This window comes from Thamnophis elegans, chromosome 4 (genome assembly GCF_009769535.1).
Source record: "Thamnophis elegans isolate rThaEle1 chromosome 4, rThaEle1.pri, whole genome shotgun sequence".
Classification (NCBI taxonomy): Eukaryota; Metazoa; Chordata; class Lepidosauria; order Squamata; family Colubridae; genus Thamnophis; species Thamnophis elegans.
The window spans coordinates 83,892,520-83,910,379 of record NC_045544.1 but is presented as its reverse complement, the minus strand read 5'-3'; the positions used below and the strand labels follow the sequence as shown (position 1 = coordinate 83,910,379).

Sequence of the window (17,860 nt, the reverse complement as noted above, 5' to 3'; positions counted from 1 at the left end):
GAATTTACATTAAAGATAAAACAAAATAAAAGCAATGTTTTGAAAGTTGCTCCATATAAATTGTGGTGGTCGATACCTTTGCCATATCTGAAAGTGCCTGTTTGTATCTTAACTTTAGTTCTGTTCTTGCCAATTATAAGACAAAACAAAATAGAATGTGAAGTCCTTGATGGTCTCTGAGCTTGGTTGTTTACTTGCAGATAGGAGCCAAGTATACCTATATCTGACTTCTTTTAAACAATTTGATTTCAATATTTTAATTGTAGCTTGTTGAAAATGAAGAATAGGAGCACGTGGTGCAGGTCTTATTGTTCAATAAATACTAAGCTGATTCCCACTTAACTCTAACACTATACAATTTCTATACTGTCTCACATAAATGCCAACCAATAATGTAACTACTAATAGCAGAATTTGGAATTCTGAAATGAAAATAAATTTTCTTGATAAGAGCTAAAACATACAAATAAAAAAGACCCAAAATAAACCTACTCAATAATTTCTAATGACAAATGTTATCTATTAACTCAAGTTAATACATTGTTAAAGAGAAGCTTATTAACCCAATCTCCTCACTGTGGGTTTGTCAACAATATCTTTCACTGTGGAAAGCAAGGTAGAAAACGTGAATGATCTAATCCAGTATGGCTGTCATACAAAAGACTAAAAACAAAAATACAAATCAATTTGTATGATATATGAAGAGAAAATTAAAAAAAAACATTTGGAGCAAGATCTATATTTGCTTTGGTAAAATGAAAAGAAGACTACCGTATTTTTTGGACTATAAGATGCACCTGATTATAAGACACACCAAGATTTTGAAGAGGTAAATTAAAAAAAAAAGTTTTTGCACTGTGCAGGCCTCCCTAACCCTCTGCACGACTCATTTTTTGTGAAAAACAGGGCATGCAGAGAGTTTGAGAGGGCTTCAAAGTGCTCCTGGGGGCTGGGGGCAAAAATGAGCAAAAAATGGCCCATCTTCCGCTCATTTTCACCCTTCCCAGCCCCCAGGAGCATTCTGCTGCCTCCCAAACCCTCTGCAAGTCCATTTTTATGAAGGACGTGGGGTTTCCGGAGGCTAAAAATGCTGAATTCAGTGTATCAGATGCACCCAGATTTTCACCTTCTTTTTGGGGGGAAAAAGCATCTTATACTCCGAAAAATATGGTATATATAATGTTAAACACTTTTATTATCCTGGGATTTTTCTCTCCAAGAGGCTCCAGAGGGCCCTCAGAGCAGTTAACAAAATATTTTAGACTATTATAAATAAATCAATCAATAACGTACCAAATCCCGGAATGACTTTGAGACTAGATTTGAGGCAGATTTTTTCAAGTCGGAGGTAGCTATATCTCAGCAAACAACTCCATAAAAACATCCAATCCATTCGTGTTCGATGATTCATGATTATGACACTTCTTTCTCCGGGGATGAATCCATCACCTGTTATGACTACTTTTGACCCAAACACTATCTCCAGCAGGGCCTAGATAAAAACAAAAAATATTATATGACAATCCTACAAATGAGCTAAATATCTCAGAGCAAATATTAACACTGATCAAATTTTTAAAAAAGCATTAAATTGCACTAATATTTTAGACTAGTCTATGCTTACCTCCACAAATACAATATAGCTTTTTTTCTTTGAAAAGTTATAATTTACCTGAAGAATGTGAAAAACTTTTCACAATAATATAACTGCATAAATGAATATAATAGCAACTGCATGGCTAGGCAAGGTGAATCTAATACTTCAGCAAATCCTTTGGTCAGTAACTTTTATTTCAAAAAAAATATGTACAGATTCTTATCACAAGAGATAACTGATTTGAATAAAGTGTTACTCTACTTCAGAGGATTGTTAGTTCTAGTTCTGTTTTAGGCATGAAAAATCAGGTGGATGACTTTGGGACAGTGACTCTCAGTCACTGTCTCAATTCACCTACAGACTGCTGTAAGGAAAATAAGCGGAAGGAAGAATATTAGGTACCGATATGCTCACCACCTTGAGTTATTCATAAAAAAAGGATGGGATAAAATGTAAAAAAAAAAATAACCCAGTTCTGATCTTGAATTTTATGTAACAGGGAACAATCTGCCTGGTATTTACAGAGCTCTATCTGACTTTATTTTATTTATTTTAAAAATATTCAAATGGGTTCTTGAAATGCTTTCTGTAGTTTCATACACATTTAAGAGAAAGTTTATATAATGAATTCATTTCATTCTGTTTTTACACCTGTTGTATTTTGCTCTTATCTTTCGATGTTTTTATTGTTTTTGTCAACCATTTCAAGTTTCTGTTATTTAAAATAGGCCTCCCAGAAGCCTCCAAAAAATCTTTTTAGAACACTAAGCAAGTATCAATGAGCCCAGCAAAAAATAGAGTTAAACTGGGGTACAGAGAAGCACAGAGACCAATTTGCCTTTGGTATATGTGTTTTATAACTGGATTTGTTCCCAAGGCAACCACTTTGCCAGAGTACCCAGAGATGTTTTTAAAATTCTAAAGGTTTCCACTAGCCAAGAAAGGTTGCCTAATCCTGCTCTGGGCTATAAAAGAAAGGAACAATAAGCACATAAGATAATTATAGACAGAAATGCGGGAGATATTAATTTTTCAACCTCTATTTAGGGGGTTGTTGATACATCCAGGAGTTATACTCTAAAGGAGTAAATCAATAATTTTCAGTATTTCTTCAAACTCCAGTGGAAACTTAGCTTAATTTGAGGGTTGGCATATTGTTCAACCACAGAGGATGAAAGAAAATGTTGGAGAACTGTGGGGCAATCCTTACTTGCTAAACACTGAAGCAGTGTCTTACTGAATCACCACATGGTCTGAAAGCAGCTTTAGTTATGTTGTAAAAGTAACAGAAAACAGACATACTGTTTCAAATTAGACGTATTTAGTTATAAAATCATAAACATCTTTTTCACATGAACCTCTTTGCACAGCACTGAATTGGTGCTTGTGGAAGAGCCACTTGCACATTCATAAAGTACGGTGATTAGTAGGCATTATTTGGGCAGCCAATGACCAAGGACTGCTCTATGAGATACCACTCTGCAGATTTCAGTAAGAGGCTTTGGAACGCATTGACCAGTTTAAAACATTTTTTCTCTTGCTTTCCTTCTGAAAAGAAAATGGGAAGTTATATTTCTATGATGTGGCAGTTTGCCATCATATTGTTATACAGGTAATTTTCAAATTACAATCATTTATTCAGTGACTGTTCGATGTTATATTGATGCTGAACAAAAGGACTTGCAACTGGTCTACAAGATTGCAGTCACTGCAGTGCCCCTATTGTCATGTCATCAAAATGCAGGTGTTTGGCAGTGTGCCCTGCACTTAGCGCTACAAGAGCACTATAACTCCGTCTTCCCATGTATCTCACCCCTCCACCTGTGCCATTGTGGCTTTCTGTACTTTGCAGCCGCCAACACTCTATCTGGCTGGAATCGTCTTTCTCAATACAACTGCTGGCTCTCCGAGGCTTTCTTCCCAAGGTCACACACAGTGGCTTCCTTGCAAGATCTGGGGAAGATGGCCTCGCCTGGCCAGCAGCTGCATTATGAAGTGCCAGGGTGGGCACAGCTCATCAGTAATTGGAGCAATAAGACTGATGGTCAGTTGCAGTGATAAACACAGGGTGGCAGGAGACTGTGACTGCAAGGTGGCTGGAGTAGCTGAGGCCACAGGGCACTATGACTTTGTGCCATGCCGCTAGGTTGGCTATGACTTTCAGGAGCTATTGCTTTGGAGTTCTGTGGTTTTCCTACATCAGACTTCCTCACTCTTGGATTAAGGAATGCACAGAATGAGAAAGAATGTTGGTCTTACCTGAACGTGTCTTTTCAGTAGAATAAAGGGAGGGGTTATGCGTGTGTTTTGTCACAGCCTGATTGGTCCATAGACTGAGGGAAATTTCTTTAATATTCCTCCTTTCCCACTGGCTCCCAGTTTCCACGATGTCGATGGACCACACCTGTAAAAACACAAGAACACCAAGGGACCTCCCAGCCCTCCCACTGGCCTATCTCTATACTTAACTAGGGCGGGTCGTAACCCCTCCCTCTATTCTACTGAAAAGACACGTTCAGGTAAGACCAACATTCTTTTTCTAGTAGAATCGAGGGAGGGGTTACGCGTGAGACATATCCAAGCTTAGTCCCGGGGAGGGAAACTAGGACCCAGGTGAGAGGCGGCTGCCACCCGCTGTAGGACCCTGCGACCAAAGGACGCCTCCAAGGAGGTGAATGCATCCAGTCGGTAGTGACGGATGAAAGGGGTCATGGACGACCAAGCGGCCACCTGGCAAATGTCCTTGAATGGGGCCCTGGTAGCCCATGCTGCGACACTCAGCATTCAGTGCTGACATTCAGGTGGAATGGACCGTGATCCCTGCCGAGGGAGCCTGACCAGATGCCTCATAAGCTGTCGCTATGGCCTGCCGCAGCCACCTGCCAATGGTGGCTGAGGACATCCTGGCTCCTAAAGACCCGGGCTGAAAAGAGACAAAGAGAGCCTCTGATCTGTGTACCCCCGACGTTCGCCTGAGATAGATACGCAAGGTGCGGCGGACATCCAGTCGGTGCCAGAGATGCTCCCTTTTGTGGGAAGGGGCCAGACAAAAATTAGGCAAAATGATCTCTTGTGCCCTGTGGAATGGAGTGTTCACTTTCGGGAGAAATGTAGGATCCAGACGAAGGACCACCCTATCTTGATGGAATTGGCAAAAATCATCCCTAGACGACAGGGTGCCCAGTTCCGAAATACACCTGGATGACGTCACTGCGACTAGGAAAGCCACCTTGAGGGAAAGTAATCTAAGGTGGAGCATTCGAAGGGATTCAAATGGTACTACTCTCAGTGCTTTGAGGACAAGGGGCAGGTCCCAGGTTGGAAATCTATGTATTGGGGGAGGCCTGAGGTTTTCCACCCCCTTTAGGAACCGTTTAATCAAAGGGAGGTGAGAGAGGGTGGAGGGACACCCCCCCCCAAGAATGGAGGACAAAGCCACCACCTGGCGATGTAGGGTGTTATGGGAGAGGCCTCCATCTAGCCCCTTCTGTAGGAACTTGAGAATCTGGGCCACTGAGGCTCCGGTGGGGCTGATACCTAGCGATGTACACCACCTAACGAACACCGATCACGTGGAGTTGTAGATCCGAGTGGCCGATGGATGTCTCGAGGCCTCAATGGTTGCTATGAACTTGGAGGATAGGTTAGCATTCCTTAGGAGTCGCCACTCAAATGCTAAGTGGTCAAGTGGAGCCACTGAGGCTCCGGGTGGATCAGGACCCCTTGGCACAAGACAATCTCCTCTCGAGGAATCCTCCATGGAGGGGAGACTGATAGTTGGACTAGGTCCGCAAACCAGGGCTTCCTGGGAAAATAGGGGCCAGCATGATGACGTACACCCTCTCTGTCACTACCTTACTGAGGGTCCCCGGGATAAGGGGGATAGGGGGAAAGGCATAAAGAAGGCCTGGCGGCCATCTGCTCCTGAGTCTGTGCCGTTCGCGGTTCAATTCTGGAAGCAGGAGAAGAATCTCGACAGTTGAAAGTTTGCTGGGGTAGCAAACAAGTCCCCCCGCAGGGTGCAAAACCTCCAGCAGATCTTCTGGAACAACTTGGGTAGGAGTTGCCACTCGCCGTTGTCGAGGGTTGCTTGGCTCAGTCAGTTGGCCTGATGGTTGGATGTGCCCGATATGTGTTGACACCAGTGATGACAAGTATCTCTTTGCCCATGAACCGATCTTCAGGGCCTCTAGCCAGAGAGCCCGGGAGTGGGTACCCCCCTGACGGTTTATGTGGGCCTTTGTGGCTACATTGTCTGTCAGGGAAGCACATGACATCCTACAAGCAAGTCCTTGAAGTGTTGGAGGGCCACGCGAGCTGCCTTCAGCTCCAGCCAATTAATGTTGTGGCGGAGATCTGAAGCAGTCCAACGACCCTGCGCCAGCCTGGAGTCCATCAAGGCACCCCAACCGAACAAACTCATGTCCGTTGTCACTGTTACTCTGTTCAGCTCCCAGGGCCGCATGGACTGAACCTGGTACCTGCTACAGTGCTGGTAAGATGGGTGTTGGAACTGTCTGTCTAACCTAAAGGAATTGTATTTCTGCTGGTGGTCGTGCTCGGGGGCCCTGTAAGAGGGTCTACAATATGGAGGAGGGTGAGAGTCTGACTTTTTAGCATAGGAGGGAAGGACCTTTTTCTTATCCTTGTTCTCTATTAAGATGGGATCTAATGCTTCCCCAAAAAGATTAGCGCCTGTGTAAGGGGCCACCACCAAATTCCATTTGGCCTTGTTGTCTATCTGCCAAGTGTAGAACCACAACAAGCACCAGGAGGTTACCAACGCGGCTACAGCACTGGAGGCAAATTTAACGGCGTCCAGGGTTGCGTCGGCCAAAAATTGAGAGGCCGCTATGATTTTAGTTATGTCTTGATGCAGCCGCTCATCCTGGATCGGAATACTGGAGTTGACGGAGCCACATAACAGTCGTGCAGTTAAAGTAAGAAGCCGCCGCTGATTTGATTGCCCAGGCGGATGCGTTAAGGTTCTTGCTCAAGGCAAGTTCCGCATGCTTGTCCTCCGGCTTCATCTTATTAGCTGAATCCCTAGAAGCTACAGAGGAGGAAGAAACCAGAGCTGCTACTGGGGTATCATTGCTGGCAATTGCAGAGCCTGAGCAAAGGCCTGCTCTACATTGTAGAAGCGGCGATCGCTGCTGCCTAGGTTGGAAAAGGTAGGACGGACGGATCCACTGCTTCTTTACTACCTCAAGAAACAGGGGGGGGGGAGCAGGAATCTTCTCCTTGTTCATCGCAGTGTTAGAAAACATAGCCAGATTGGGGTCCCTAGGTTGAGGGACCGTTGGATCCCTAGTTCCGATCTTAGTGGTTTTCCTGGCTTTGTGTAACAGCATTTTAAACATGACTGGTGGAAACAGACCCGGAAAGGCGGGGGGGATCAGGAGGAACCGAATCCTTGTCTTCTGAGAAACCCATGTCGTAATGATTGTCCTTCCCAAAAATGGAAACTTCGCTGACCATGGAGGGGGATGGGGGCCTGAGATGCTGTTGCCTATAAACCCCCGGGGCCCTGCCAGATTGAGGAGCTCTATCTCTCTGGGACATACTGGGAATGCCCCGTGAGATGGCCAAAGAAATGAATCTTTTAATACTTTTAGGCAGAAGATCTAGTTTTCAAGGTCCTCCTGCAATGGACCTGGTAATGGCGGCTAACCCTGCAGAGGTATGGTAAGACCTAGAAGGTCCCTCCAAGGGGTCCGCATCCCCACCCACAATGGCTCTTGGGGAGATAGAAGAGGAAGGGGAAACTCCCTGCCTGGAATACCTATGGGATCTAGTAGGGGAGACTGAAGGGGAAGAAAGGCTGAAACCTCTGGGGGGAGAGCCCAAAAGGATGGATGAGGGCCTGATAGGAGATCTGGATCTGCTGGCCGAGTTGGGCCTAGTGATCTGGGCCTGCTTTTCTGCTCTGGCAATGGTTTTCTCCAGAGCCCTCTGTCTTCTAAGTTCATCACTTGTTGCGGCCCTGGAAGGGCGTTGATCAGCCATGGACTTGGAGGCCGCGGCCCTGGTTCTTGGCCTATCTAATTGGTCTTCCCTGCCTCCTTTATGGGCCTCTGGTGGGGCCTGGGGAGGCTCAGATCTTGCTGCCATTGTAACACTCACGTGTCCGGATTCTAAGGCCACTGTAGGTTCCACCAGTAGCTTGGCCTATGGGAGCTGTGGATCTGCGTTCAGTTCAATGTCCTGCTGGCCTTGATTAGTGACCACGACTGAGGGCGACCAGGCGGTTCTGCGAATGGCCTCAACGTGGCGCATTTCAAAATGGCCGCCGGAGCTTCCGATCGCGCTGCCGAGTGGTTTGGAACGGCCGCAGATTGCCTTTTAAGTGCCGCGGCTCTTCTTTTTAATCGCTGCACTCCCTGATGATCTGGAAGGCGCGGCAGAAGGCAGCGATCACGAGGAGCTAGAGAAGGACAGTGTGATGGGGGAATTTCCGTGCGCTCCGAGGAGGCTCTCAGCGCCAGAAAAAAAGTCGCGGTTTCCCTTTTAAATTATGCAGCTGAAAAACTTGGCTTGCACCAAGCTCCCGGAAGCTGCGCTTCGAAACCCGTCACCCATGCTGGACCAGAGATCAGACAGGACTCCTGGCCCACAGAGTAAGAGGGCGGTGCCCCGAAGGGCTCTCCTAAGCTGCGTGAGGCAGAAATGACTGCCCTAAGGCCGAAGCTGAGGTAATTTAGAATTTAGAAAATCAAATCAATCAAATCAATTAATCAATTACAATTAATTCACAGTAATTTTCCTATCTAAGAGCCAAAGTAGTGCTTGGACCAAAAGACTGAGAGGAAACTGGGAGCCAATGGGAAAGAAGGAATATTAAAGAAATTTCCCAGTCTATGGACCAATCAGGCTGTGACAAAACCCACGCGTAACCCCTCCATTGATTCTACTGGAAAACGCTAGTGACATTAAAGGTGGGACATATGTTAAAATACTTTGCAGGCTTTTAGGCAACAGTGAGATAAACAAATAAAATGGAATCCAGAAGTATCTAATGTACATTCGAAGTATCAGACATTTAGAATCCATTTTGAAATGACAGAAATTGCATATTGTTGAGTCTTCTAAATGCTATTATTACTTAAGGAGACAAATAAATCCTACCCTTATGAAGAGAAGAGTTGTGTTTATATAAAACCATGTTTTAACAAATATTGATTTATCTCAAGCTACACATTAAAAGTTTTACTATTAGATTAATGCTTGCATTAAAAAAAACCCAATCCATTCAATCATGTCTGCTTTTCAGAGACTGCCCGCACAAGTCCCTGCAGTTTTCTTGGCAAAAATTTTCATAAGTGGTTTGCCACTGCCTCATTCCTATGGCTGAGAGGTAAAGAGGCTGATCCAGGGTCATCCAGTTGGTTTTGTGCCTAAGACAGAAGTAGAACTCAAGGTTTCAGAATTTATAGACTGATGCCTTAAACAAACTGGCTCAAAAAGTGTGTCTAACCTTGCTTAATATGAATATTAACATCTCTCTACTGACAAATCTGCCTGGTGACTTTATGAACCTTGTTTTTTTTAACATAAAATAACAATAATATTATAATTTAAAAAGTGGAAATAGACCAACCATTTAGCTAGATTAGTCAAGATAACATTTAAAAAGAGGAAACAAGATTTAGGTGTGGGTAAAACTAAAACCTAGTGAATATTTTTTAAAAAAAGCTTCATTATTATTAATAGTAATACATCAGAACTAACAATAAGTGGTTAAGAAGCTGTTGTTGAGCAGGCAAAGGGCAAAGTATCCCAAGGAGAAGAGATCTGATGGTATAGAATAAGCAAGGTAATCCTGACAAAGGCAAGATTTTTTACCAAAACGATGAGAGATTAAAAAATATTTTAAGTCTATAATAAACACAAAATGTGTAAGAGGCTATACAGACACCTCCCTAAAGCAATGATTATAAGAATGCGAGAAGGGATAGCACAATTGGACTTCTGTTATTATATTATTAGTCAATAAAATAGGCTGCATTTTAATAATAAAATACTAGTTTCAATAAAAGTAGTTTCAATCTAACAAATCAAGTACCACTGTATTTTCCATTCCAAAGTAGATTAATACATTTTTAATGGTTGATCTTTTTTGATACTCATCTTAGTAAATTGTGGGTCTCAATTATTTCAGGGAAATAGCCATTTTCTTTTACTGTCTAATGTTCTTCCAGTTAACTTGCACATTTTTCTTTGCAGAAAATGACTAAGTCACTGAAGCTAAGTATACTTCTTTAGGAGAAAGTACAATTTAATCCGATGGAATGTATTTCTTACTCAACATGTAAAAGCAGGAGGGGAGGACTAATTATTATATTTAAATTACAACTCCTAGCATGCTTCATTCTTTGTTTGATTGGAACTACTTGAAGATGTGATTTAGTAACATTCTGAGGGCCTTACCTATACCCACACCACCTTCCACTCTTCACTTTTTAATTCTACCTCAACTTGTAGTAGAACGGTCTATAGGGGCTCCTCCTCAGACGCACCATGGAAACGTTTTTAGTGTAAATCCCTGGGATTTTAGTTTGCTCATCTTATTTGGCACTCAATAAAGCAACAGATTTCTGAAATCATTTGTTGGCAGTATTTTTAGAAAATAATGAAAGACAGAACTGCCATTTTTCCTTCATACCCCTCCTCTACAATCACACTTGCTACAGATACTTTTTGAGGAAATGGTTTTACATATAATTATTTGGAACCTGGAAGTTCTAGATATTTTCAATTAAAGGAATGAGCTAATCCTCTTCTTCATTTGTACTGGCTGCAATATTACACACTTTGCTAAAAACAGCAAACTCGTTCAGAATAGAAATGGGCAATATTTCCCTATTTTGCAAATTTTATATTCTGTTTCTTAGGAGTAGACAAATTGCCAATTCAAATAGTCAATTATATAAAAAGTGAGAGCATACATGCACAAAAGTTCACTGAAGTGTTGAATAATTCAAAGGAACCAATTTGATGCATTGAATCAACACTCAGTTTAAAGGAATAATTGAATCAAAGCTTTGCATAGCTTAAGAGCTAATATTATTAAGTCCTTTGACACTAAGTTTCTCAACAGCTAATCAAATTTCCATAACCTGGTTATCTAAAATGAATTTGATTCTGATAGTCCTAATGAGGTAAACAAGCTTCTTGGAACTATTAACTTGGCCTCTTGTGTTTTAGAGCTATGACCCTCCTAATTAGCCAAGGCTTCCTGGGAGACAATGTGTTATTGAGCCTTGGGTGGGGAGACAATATGTTATTGAGCCTGGGGGGGTGGGGGATTATCCTTGAAAAAGAGGGTGGCTCCACCAACAATTAAAGAAAGCTCAAGAAGCTACTCCTGAACAATGTTGGACAATTTTCAGCTCCAATTTCTCTTTTTAAGGAAACTTATGAAGAAAGCAGTCATGCTACAGCTTCACAGAATCCTGCAAAAATCCATTTATACCACTTTTACTCTAGTTTTCTGGGTTTGGGACCAAACAATGCTGTTTGTGTTTGTTGATAACTTCTAATGGAAACAGGATGGGGAGAGCACATTCATCCTACATCTCCTTCATCTTTCAGAGACTTCAGGACTGATTCTGTCTCACACAGTGATCATTCAAAGTTATGACGGTGATGAAAAAGTAATTCTGCAACCAATATCTAACCAATATATCTAGCATAGTTGCCATTTATTCACCAATCCAAAGCTACTACACCAACCTTATTTAAACATTTTACACTGAGCTTTAAAGCATATTATCTGGCATAACACAAGTAATATATTATTTTGGAATATGGGAGTGGGATGGGGAGGAGTTTATAAATTACAGACATAATCAACTTACCACTGGAAGTGTAAACCAAGTGGCCACAACACGATCAGTAAGCCAGCGATACCAAGCTGGGGAAATAGGCATCAGTGGCAGTAGGGGACCAAGCATGAAGATGCTTCCAAAAAAACTTCCCAAAAATAGTGCAAGTACAAAATAAATTCCTTTCCATAGCACCATGTTTCTGAAATACAATGGAACAAGGATTTGGTAAACAGCTTTAATACTAACTTCTTCCCCAAACAGTAACTCTTCTGGCCATTCTAGTACTGGTTTTCTATTTTTGTTTCTAATTATTTGTTTTACACATTAAATAAAAGCAGTAATTTATGTACACAGAGAAATAATTTATATATGCCAAGAAATAAAAGTGATAAATCAAGTGATGGTTAGCTATCAGCTGGTGATACCAGTGCCCCAAACATTTATTTTTGAAATGAACTGACTCTGAACAGAGTATCTCGGAACAGATTCAAATAACTAATTTTGATATTTTAACTAATTAGAAACAGTGGAATTTTCTAAATTCTGCACCTCTTCTATTGAAAAGAGTGCTACTGGCCAAAATCTTGGTTGCAATACACTTTCAAATAAATTTAATGCATGTCAAACTTAATTACTCTTATAAAATATACATCAATTCCATGACAAACATCTAATACTTAATGAATCAGATGCATAAAACAGATTTCCTGATTAAATATGACTCAATTCCAGAATATCCCATCATTTGCTAGGAATATTTCCATCTTAGTAGGCAACTTCCTACCATTACCCAAATTTGGAAACACTAGTTTTCCAAATTACAATCTATAAATAGGCTATCTCATATTATTTATTACAGTATTAAACTAGTTGTTTGTAAAAAGAGGGTGCTCTTGTTCACAACTCTGAAGAGCTCTCTAAAAGATCAGTTTAAAATTGCATACAATAATTTGCACTGGACCGATAGGAAACTGATGTTTTCAATTTTAGGGGGGAAATAGCAGTGGAAATAGCAGTCATAAAAAGGAGGGGTTTGGGAGGTGGTTGATAAATATCAGAATATGAATATGAAGAATGCAAGAGTGCAATTCTCCCCCCCCCCCTTGCAATTTACGTAAAATCATACCCACAGATTCTAAGATTCTAAAATACTTTAGCTTTAACATTTTGTTTTCAAAGAACAGGTAAATAATGACAATAATAATCATCATATTAGCCCTGCTAGAGCCACATTTAGTTGAATTCTCAATTTTTCTTCAGATTAACTGCTTTGGTTTTATGAAACATTAGCATATCAATATATAAGTTCTCTACGGCTCTGAAGGGAGCAAGAGGCGTGGTTACAAGAACTTTGAACTCAGTCCTTGGGCAGCAAACTGAAGTTAACGCGTGCTTGGACACTCCAAGCAGCGCCTAGGAGAACTCCTTTTTCTTCCAAAAAATGAACAATTAAGGTTATGGTAACAGTAATCCTACCTTCTTATTTGTGACAAATTCTATTATGTGAAATAGGAACATTATATGTTTCCATGACAATTTTGTTATTTCTTCTAGGTTTTCAGATATTTTCCTTCTCAATTGATCCATTACATTGAGATTTCACTGAAAGGGTTATCATTTTTTTCCTTCTATCTACAAGATATTTAAACAATATTTACTTTGACAGTTTACATATTTGGGTTATATTACTTCTGTCCTTTATACGATGAAAATACAAAACATACTTCTTACAAGTCACACCTTGTTAGAAGTTATAAAAATAGGAAGCCTAATTCAGATCACTTAACAATTTTTCAGTTCCCATTCAGCCACTAATTTCATAAAAGAAATGAAACAATATGAGATCCATTCTTAATATCAGATTAAAAAGATGTGCTTTTGTTTCTAAAATTAAAGATGTCCAAAGATCTGCATAATTTGATTAATTTTACTGTGCAATTCTAACTAAAAAATGATCAGGAATACCACAAATGCCACAAGCTGTCTTCTAGACCGATGAAAAGAGAAGAGAAGAGAAGAGAAGAGAAGAGAAGAGAAGAGAAGAGAAGAGGTCTGTTAAATAGAATTATCTTTTCGGTATATGACAAATGACTTGAGCCAACAAATAAAATTAAGTTTCATCAAATTACTAAATTTGATCAGGGTAGTATTTCAGTTTAAAGCAACTAACAATAAAACTTTTCTTAATCTTTAGAGATACTAAAATTTCAATTTATTCTTTAGTCAATTATTAAGCAGAAACCCCATCCAACAAACCATTTTTTTCAATGAACTTTAAAATATTACAGAATATCTTCTACTAAAAGAATAAAAGAGAAGAATGAAAACCAAGCCAGAACAAATAATCCAACTCAATTTCAGTGTAAGATAATATCCTATGTGTTAAGCTTGTATGCAGATGGTACTTGCTTCCTCACCCTCTGAAGCTTTCTTTCTTTTACACTTTACGATGGAACAATGGAACCAGTATTTTAAAAAGCCTAAGAAAGAAATGCATATATAAACAGTGCACTGGAAACATAAAAAGCCCATAATTCCCTAGCTCATGCTATAAATTTGACAAATACTGTAATTTTTGGACTATAAAATGCACCTAAATTTAGAGGAAGAAAAAGATAGAATTTGGCCTCTGTGCGTTGCGTTTTCGCCCTCCTCAGCCCCACCCTGAAGGATGCTGGTCCTCACTCCAAATGAACAAAACTTCACCGCAAGACACATTGAGTATGTCACTTCAACTTCGCCGAAAGCTGGGAAGTCCTAACAACAGGTGAGTGTCCTAACAGCTCTGACAGACTCAGTCCAATCAGTGAACAGACGAGGTAAACCCATGCCTGGATGCTATCTCCACCGCAATGGAGAACTGGTGTACTTTTGACGAAAACGGGACATACGGAGCATTGCAGAGTGCTTCTGGGGCCAGGGAGGGTGAAAATGCGACATGTGGAGGGTTTGGGAACCCAAAAATGGGCCCGTTTTCAGCAAAAATGGGCTGTGCAGAACACTGCAGTGCTTCTGGGGGTCTGGGAGGGCAAAAATGCAACCCCCAAAGGGCTTGGGAACCCCAAAATGTACCCATTTTTGGCAAAAACGGGTTGTGCAGATTGCTGCAGTGCTTCTGGGGGCTGGGCAAAAATGCAATGGGTGGAGGGTTTGGGAGGCCAAAAATGCCTGTATTCGGTCTATAAAATGCACCTACATTTTCACCCACTTTTGGGGGTGGGGGAAGATGTATCTTATACTCCGAAAAATATGGTACATATACCCTTTTTTGAATCATTTAATGAGTGTGATTTTAGATTGTGGACTATAGGAATAAACATCACATTTTATTAAGAGCAAAACATGTTCTGTTTGCATTATCTACATATTATATTTGCATTAATGAAAAAAAAACTTTTCCATGAATCTCAGAAAGTATGTAAATCTCAAATTATCTCAGATTACGAAGATTACAGTTAGTATTCACTTACTGATCATATATGTTCAGCAAGGGTAGAAGTCATGCCAGTTCTGAAAAAAAATACTTTTATAGACTATTTATAACCATTTGCAAACTTTGCAGTATCTCTCAGTCATCACTATTACAGTTATTATTCAGTAGAGCAGAGATTAGAGACAAAGAAAATAAGCTGTTGCTCTTCTAACCACTGAAAGTGATCTCAAAGTCTGTGGGCCAGCTTACAGTAGTCTCCTTAAATCTCTTTCTCTTCCTTCTATCCACTTGGGGGGCAGAGGTAGCATGTGATTTCTATAGGCAATAACTCCTTTGCCTGACTCTTTTTATTGGTGTCAGGATCACAATTATCTTGCTGTTCAGAAGAGCAAAAAGCTTACTCTCTTCAAATCTCTCCATTCTGTGACGGGGAAGCAGACAATTTCTGTAGGCCATTTCTCCTTTGCCTGACCCCGTCCGAGTGGAGAGGATCCTGTGGAATAACCTAGGGAATAACCCAAGGAATAAATGAAAATAAAAATAAAGGGAGCTACAATATCTCACAAGAAGGGTCTGAGTCCAGGTTGATGCCCAAGAACTGGAGCTTAGCAAAAGACGTCCTATAGGTCGACTGAGTTTTTTGAAACTGAGCCTCTGAGGCAACCAAGAGGCGGAGCTACAATCAAATTTAAACTCAGTTCCTTGGGCAGCAAGCTGAAGTTAACCCGTGCTTGGACACTCCAAGCAGCGCCTAGGAGAACATTCCCCCTTCCCTTCCCAACACACACAATAAGGAGAAAGTTAGATTAAGAGAAAATGAATCATAAGTGAACCAATGAGCATTCATGCTTGAGAATTTTCTAGTCCAGTATCTTAACCAATACACTACTGGCTTTTTGAATTCATTAGATTATTTGCATTTATGAATTTTATAGACATAATAATTTAGTTTGAAAGCTGGCTGCATGACTATAAGCCAGCAACTCTCTTAGCCCAATCCACTACCAGGGCTTTTATTATGAAGAAAATAGGAGAGGGAGCATTATATATGCCTTCTTGCACAAAAATAAAGATGGGATTTGAACTTCATAAATAAATAAAGCACATCTACTACATATTTTATTAACCTATTGTGCTACAAATTTAAAGTTCATAAACTGAAATCTGAAATAAAACTTTTGATTGAAAATTTACTACCTCTTTCAGTAAATAATTCTCTAAAATTCTTAAATAAGCATAAACAAATTTCAATTATTTTGTTATACTTTTATTTTCTTCCTCCTGACCTTTTTGCTGATATTGTTGGTCAGGTGATCTCAATTTATAAGAAATATACACAAATACAATATATGTATGTGATATATGTGTGTACATATACAAAATACATAACTGTACATAGAATGTCCTCACTTATATCCATGCAAACTATTTAAATCCATCCATCCATCCATCCATCCAAAAACATTTCAGTGAATATCCCAAAGGTGCTTTTTCAAGAGGCAACTGTTCTGAAAAAACACCTTTGGGAGAACCATAATGTGGATGACCAAGACACTCCATAGACATTTTAGTAAATACTTTTAAATATTTTGGTGCATCTGTCTTTGCTTGTTTTTATTTTTTGTTTGGAGGACCATTGTTCTAATCCATTGTTGCTAATTTTGAAAAAAAACTTATACTTTCTTCAAGGAAATTATTAACCTCTTCAAGAACCACATGGAGGGACTAATTCTAAATAGGAGAAACATGATTAATTGCTTTCTCAACTATTCAGAGCAAAGTGAGATGGCTATCAATTAATAAGGAATATTAATTTTTCTACTGACACAAAACTATTCAGAGAAAGAATAAATTCAATTCAACCAACAGTGATGTTTGAGAGCAATCTCACTGCTATTTTCAATAACTAAAGAGTCAACAATAATTTGCTCTGCTAAGAATGAACTCATCATTCAATTCTCTTTGAATTATTCTTAAGAACATGCAATTAAATAATCCTCAATATTTTTTCAGGTCATCTTACTATTTCAGCTAATAGTCAGCCAGCTATTAGTTGAAGACTATCCAGAAATTTCATCCATTCCACAATATAGTAGTCTGGCTGATGTCTGACCAGTCATACTACTTGCATGTTATATGGCTGCTGTAGGAGCTTCATTGACTTCATTCTGTCTGCATATGCAATTCAAAGTGCTATTTTTAGCTGTTTGCATATTTCGAAGGGCCAGTATCTAAGAGATGGCCTTTCCCAGACAGATTTAACCTGCCTAGTCTGAACAGTTAAAAAGCACCAAGTAAATATCTTCATCTACCCTGAAGTGGAAGGGATGCAGTGGCTCAGAGGCTAAGACACTGAGCTTGTCGATCAGAATGATTGGCTGTTCAGCAGTTCAAATCCCTAGCACTGCCTAATGGGGTGAGCTCCCGTTACTTGTCCCAGCTTCTGCAAACCTAGCAGTTCAAAAGAATGTAAAAATGCAACTTGAAAAATAGGAACCACTTTGGTGGGAAGGTAACAGTGCTCCGTGCGCCTTCGGCATTTAGTTATGCCGGCCACATGACCACAGAGATGTCTTTGGCCCTCACAAAGTACTGCCTTTGTAATGGAGATGAGCACTGCCGCCTATAGTCAGGAACAACTAACACATATGTGCAAGGGGAACCTTTATCTTACCTTTACCCTGAAGTGGAGGCCCAATGATGGACTTTCTTTGTGAAGTCCATTCTTTTCAGACAGCAAACATATCCCGTATAGTGAGAAAGGCTCCTACTCCCCCAGCTTTTGAAAGCTGGTAAAACCTAGTTATCCCAGAAGACCTTTAGGATTGACTGTAGAGTCATCAGTGGCAGTGTTAAATTTGATGTTATTAATATTAATATCATTCAGATCTCTACACTACATTAAAATTATATGGACGAGATGGTAAATCGCTCCTATAAAAAATTAAAATAAATCTTCATGAGGACTGATGTATGTATTTCAAAATCACATACATGTTT

The 17,860-nt window shown here is 40.2% G+C and overlaps 1 protein-coding gene across 8 annotated transcripts in view; it reads right to left on the bottom strand.

Moving 5' to 3' along the window:
• The window catches only part of LCLAT1 (lysocardiolipin acyltransferase 1), a 71,877-nt gene that overhangs the window by 41,865 nt on the left and 12,152 nt on the right, over positions 1-17,860 (bottom strand). For 6 of the 8 annotated variants that reach the window (XM_032215520.1, XM_032215521.1, XM_032215519.1 and 3 more), the window contains 2 exons: positions 11,458-11,626; positions 1,294-1,492 (listed from right to left, as the gene is read on the bottom strand). In XM_032215520.1, the coding sequence (XP_032071411.1) occupies positions 1,294-1,492; positions 11,458-11,622 (364 nt within the window). In that variant the 5' untranslated portion in view covers positions 11,623-11,626. Of the gene's footprint in view, positions 1-1,293; positions 1,493-3,856; positions 8,995-11,457; positions 11,627-12,903; positions 13,060-17,860 lie in introns of those variants that run through there. The other 2 variants (XM_032215522.1, XM_032215524.1) reach the window with 2 other exon arrangements.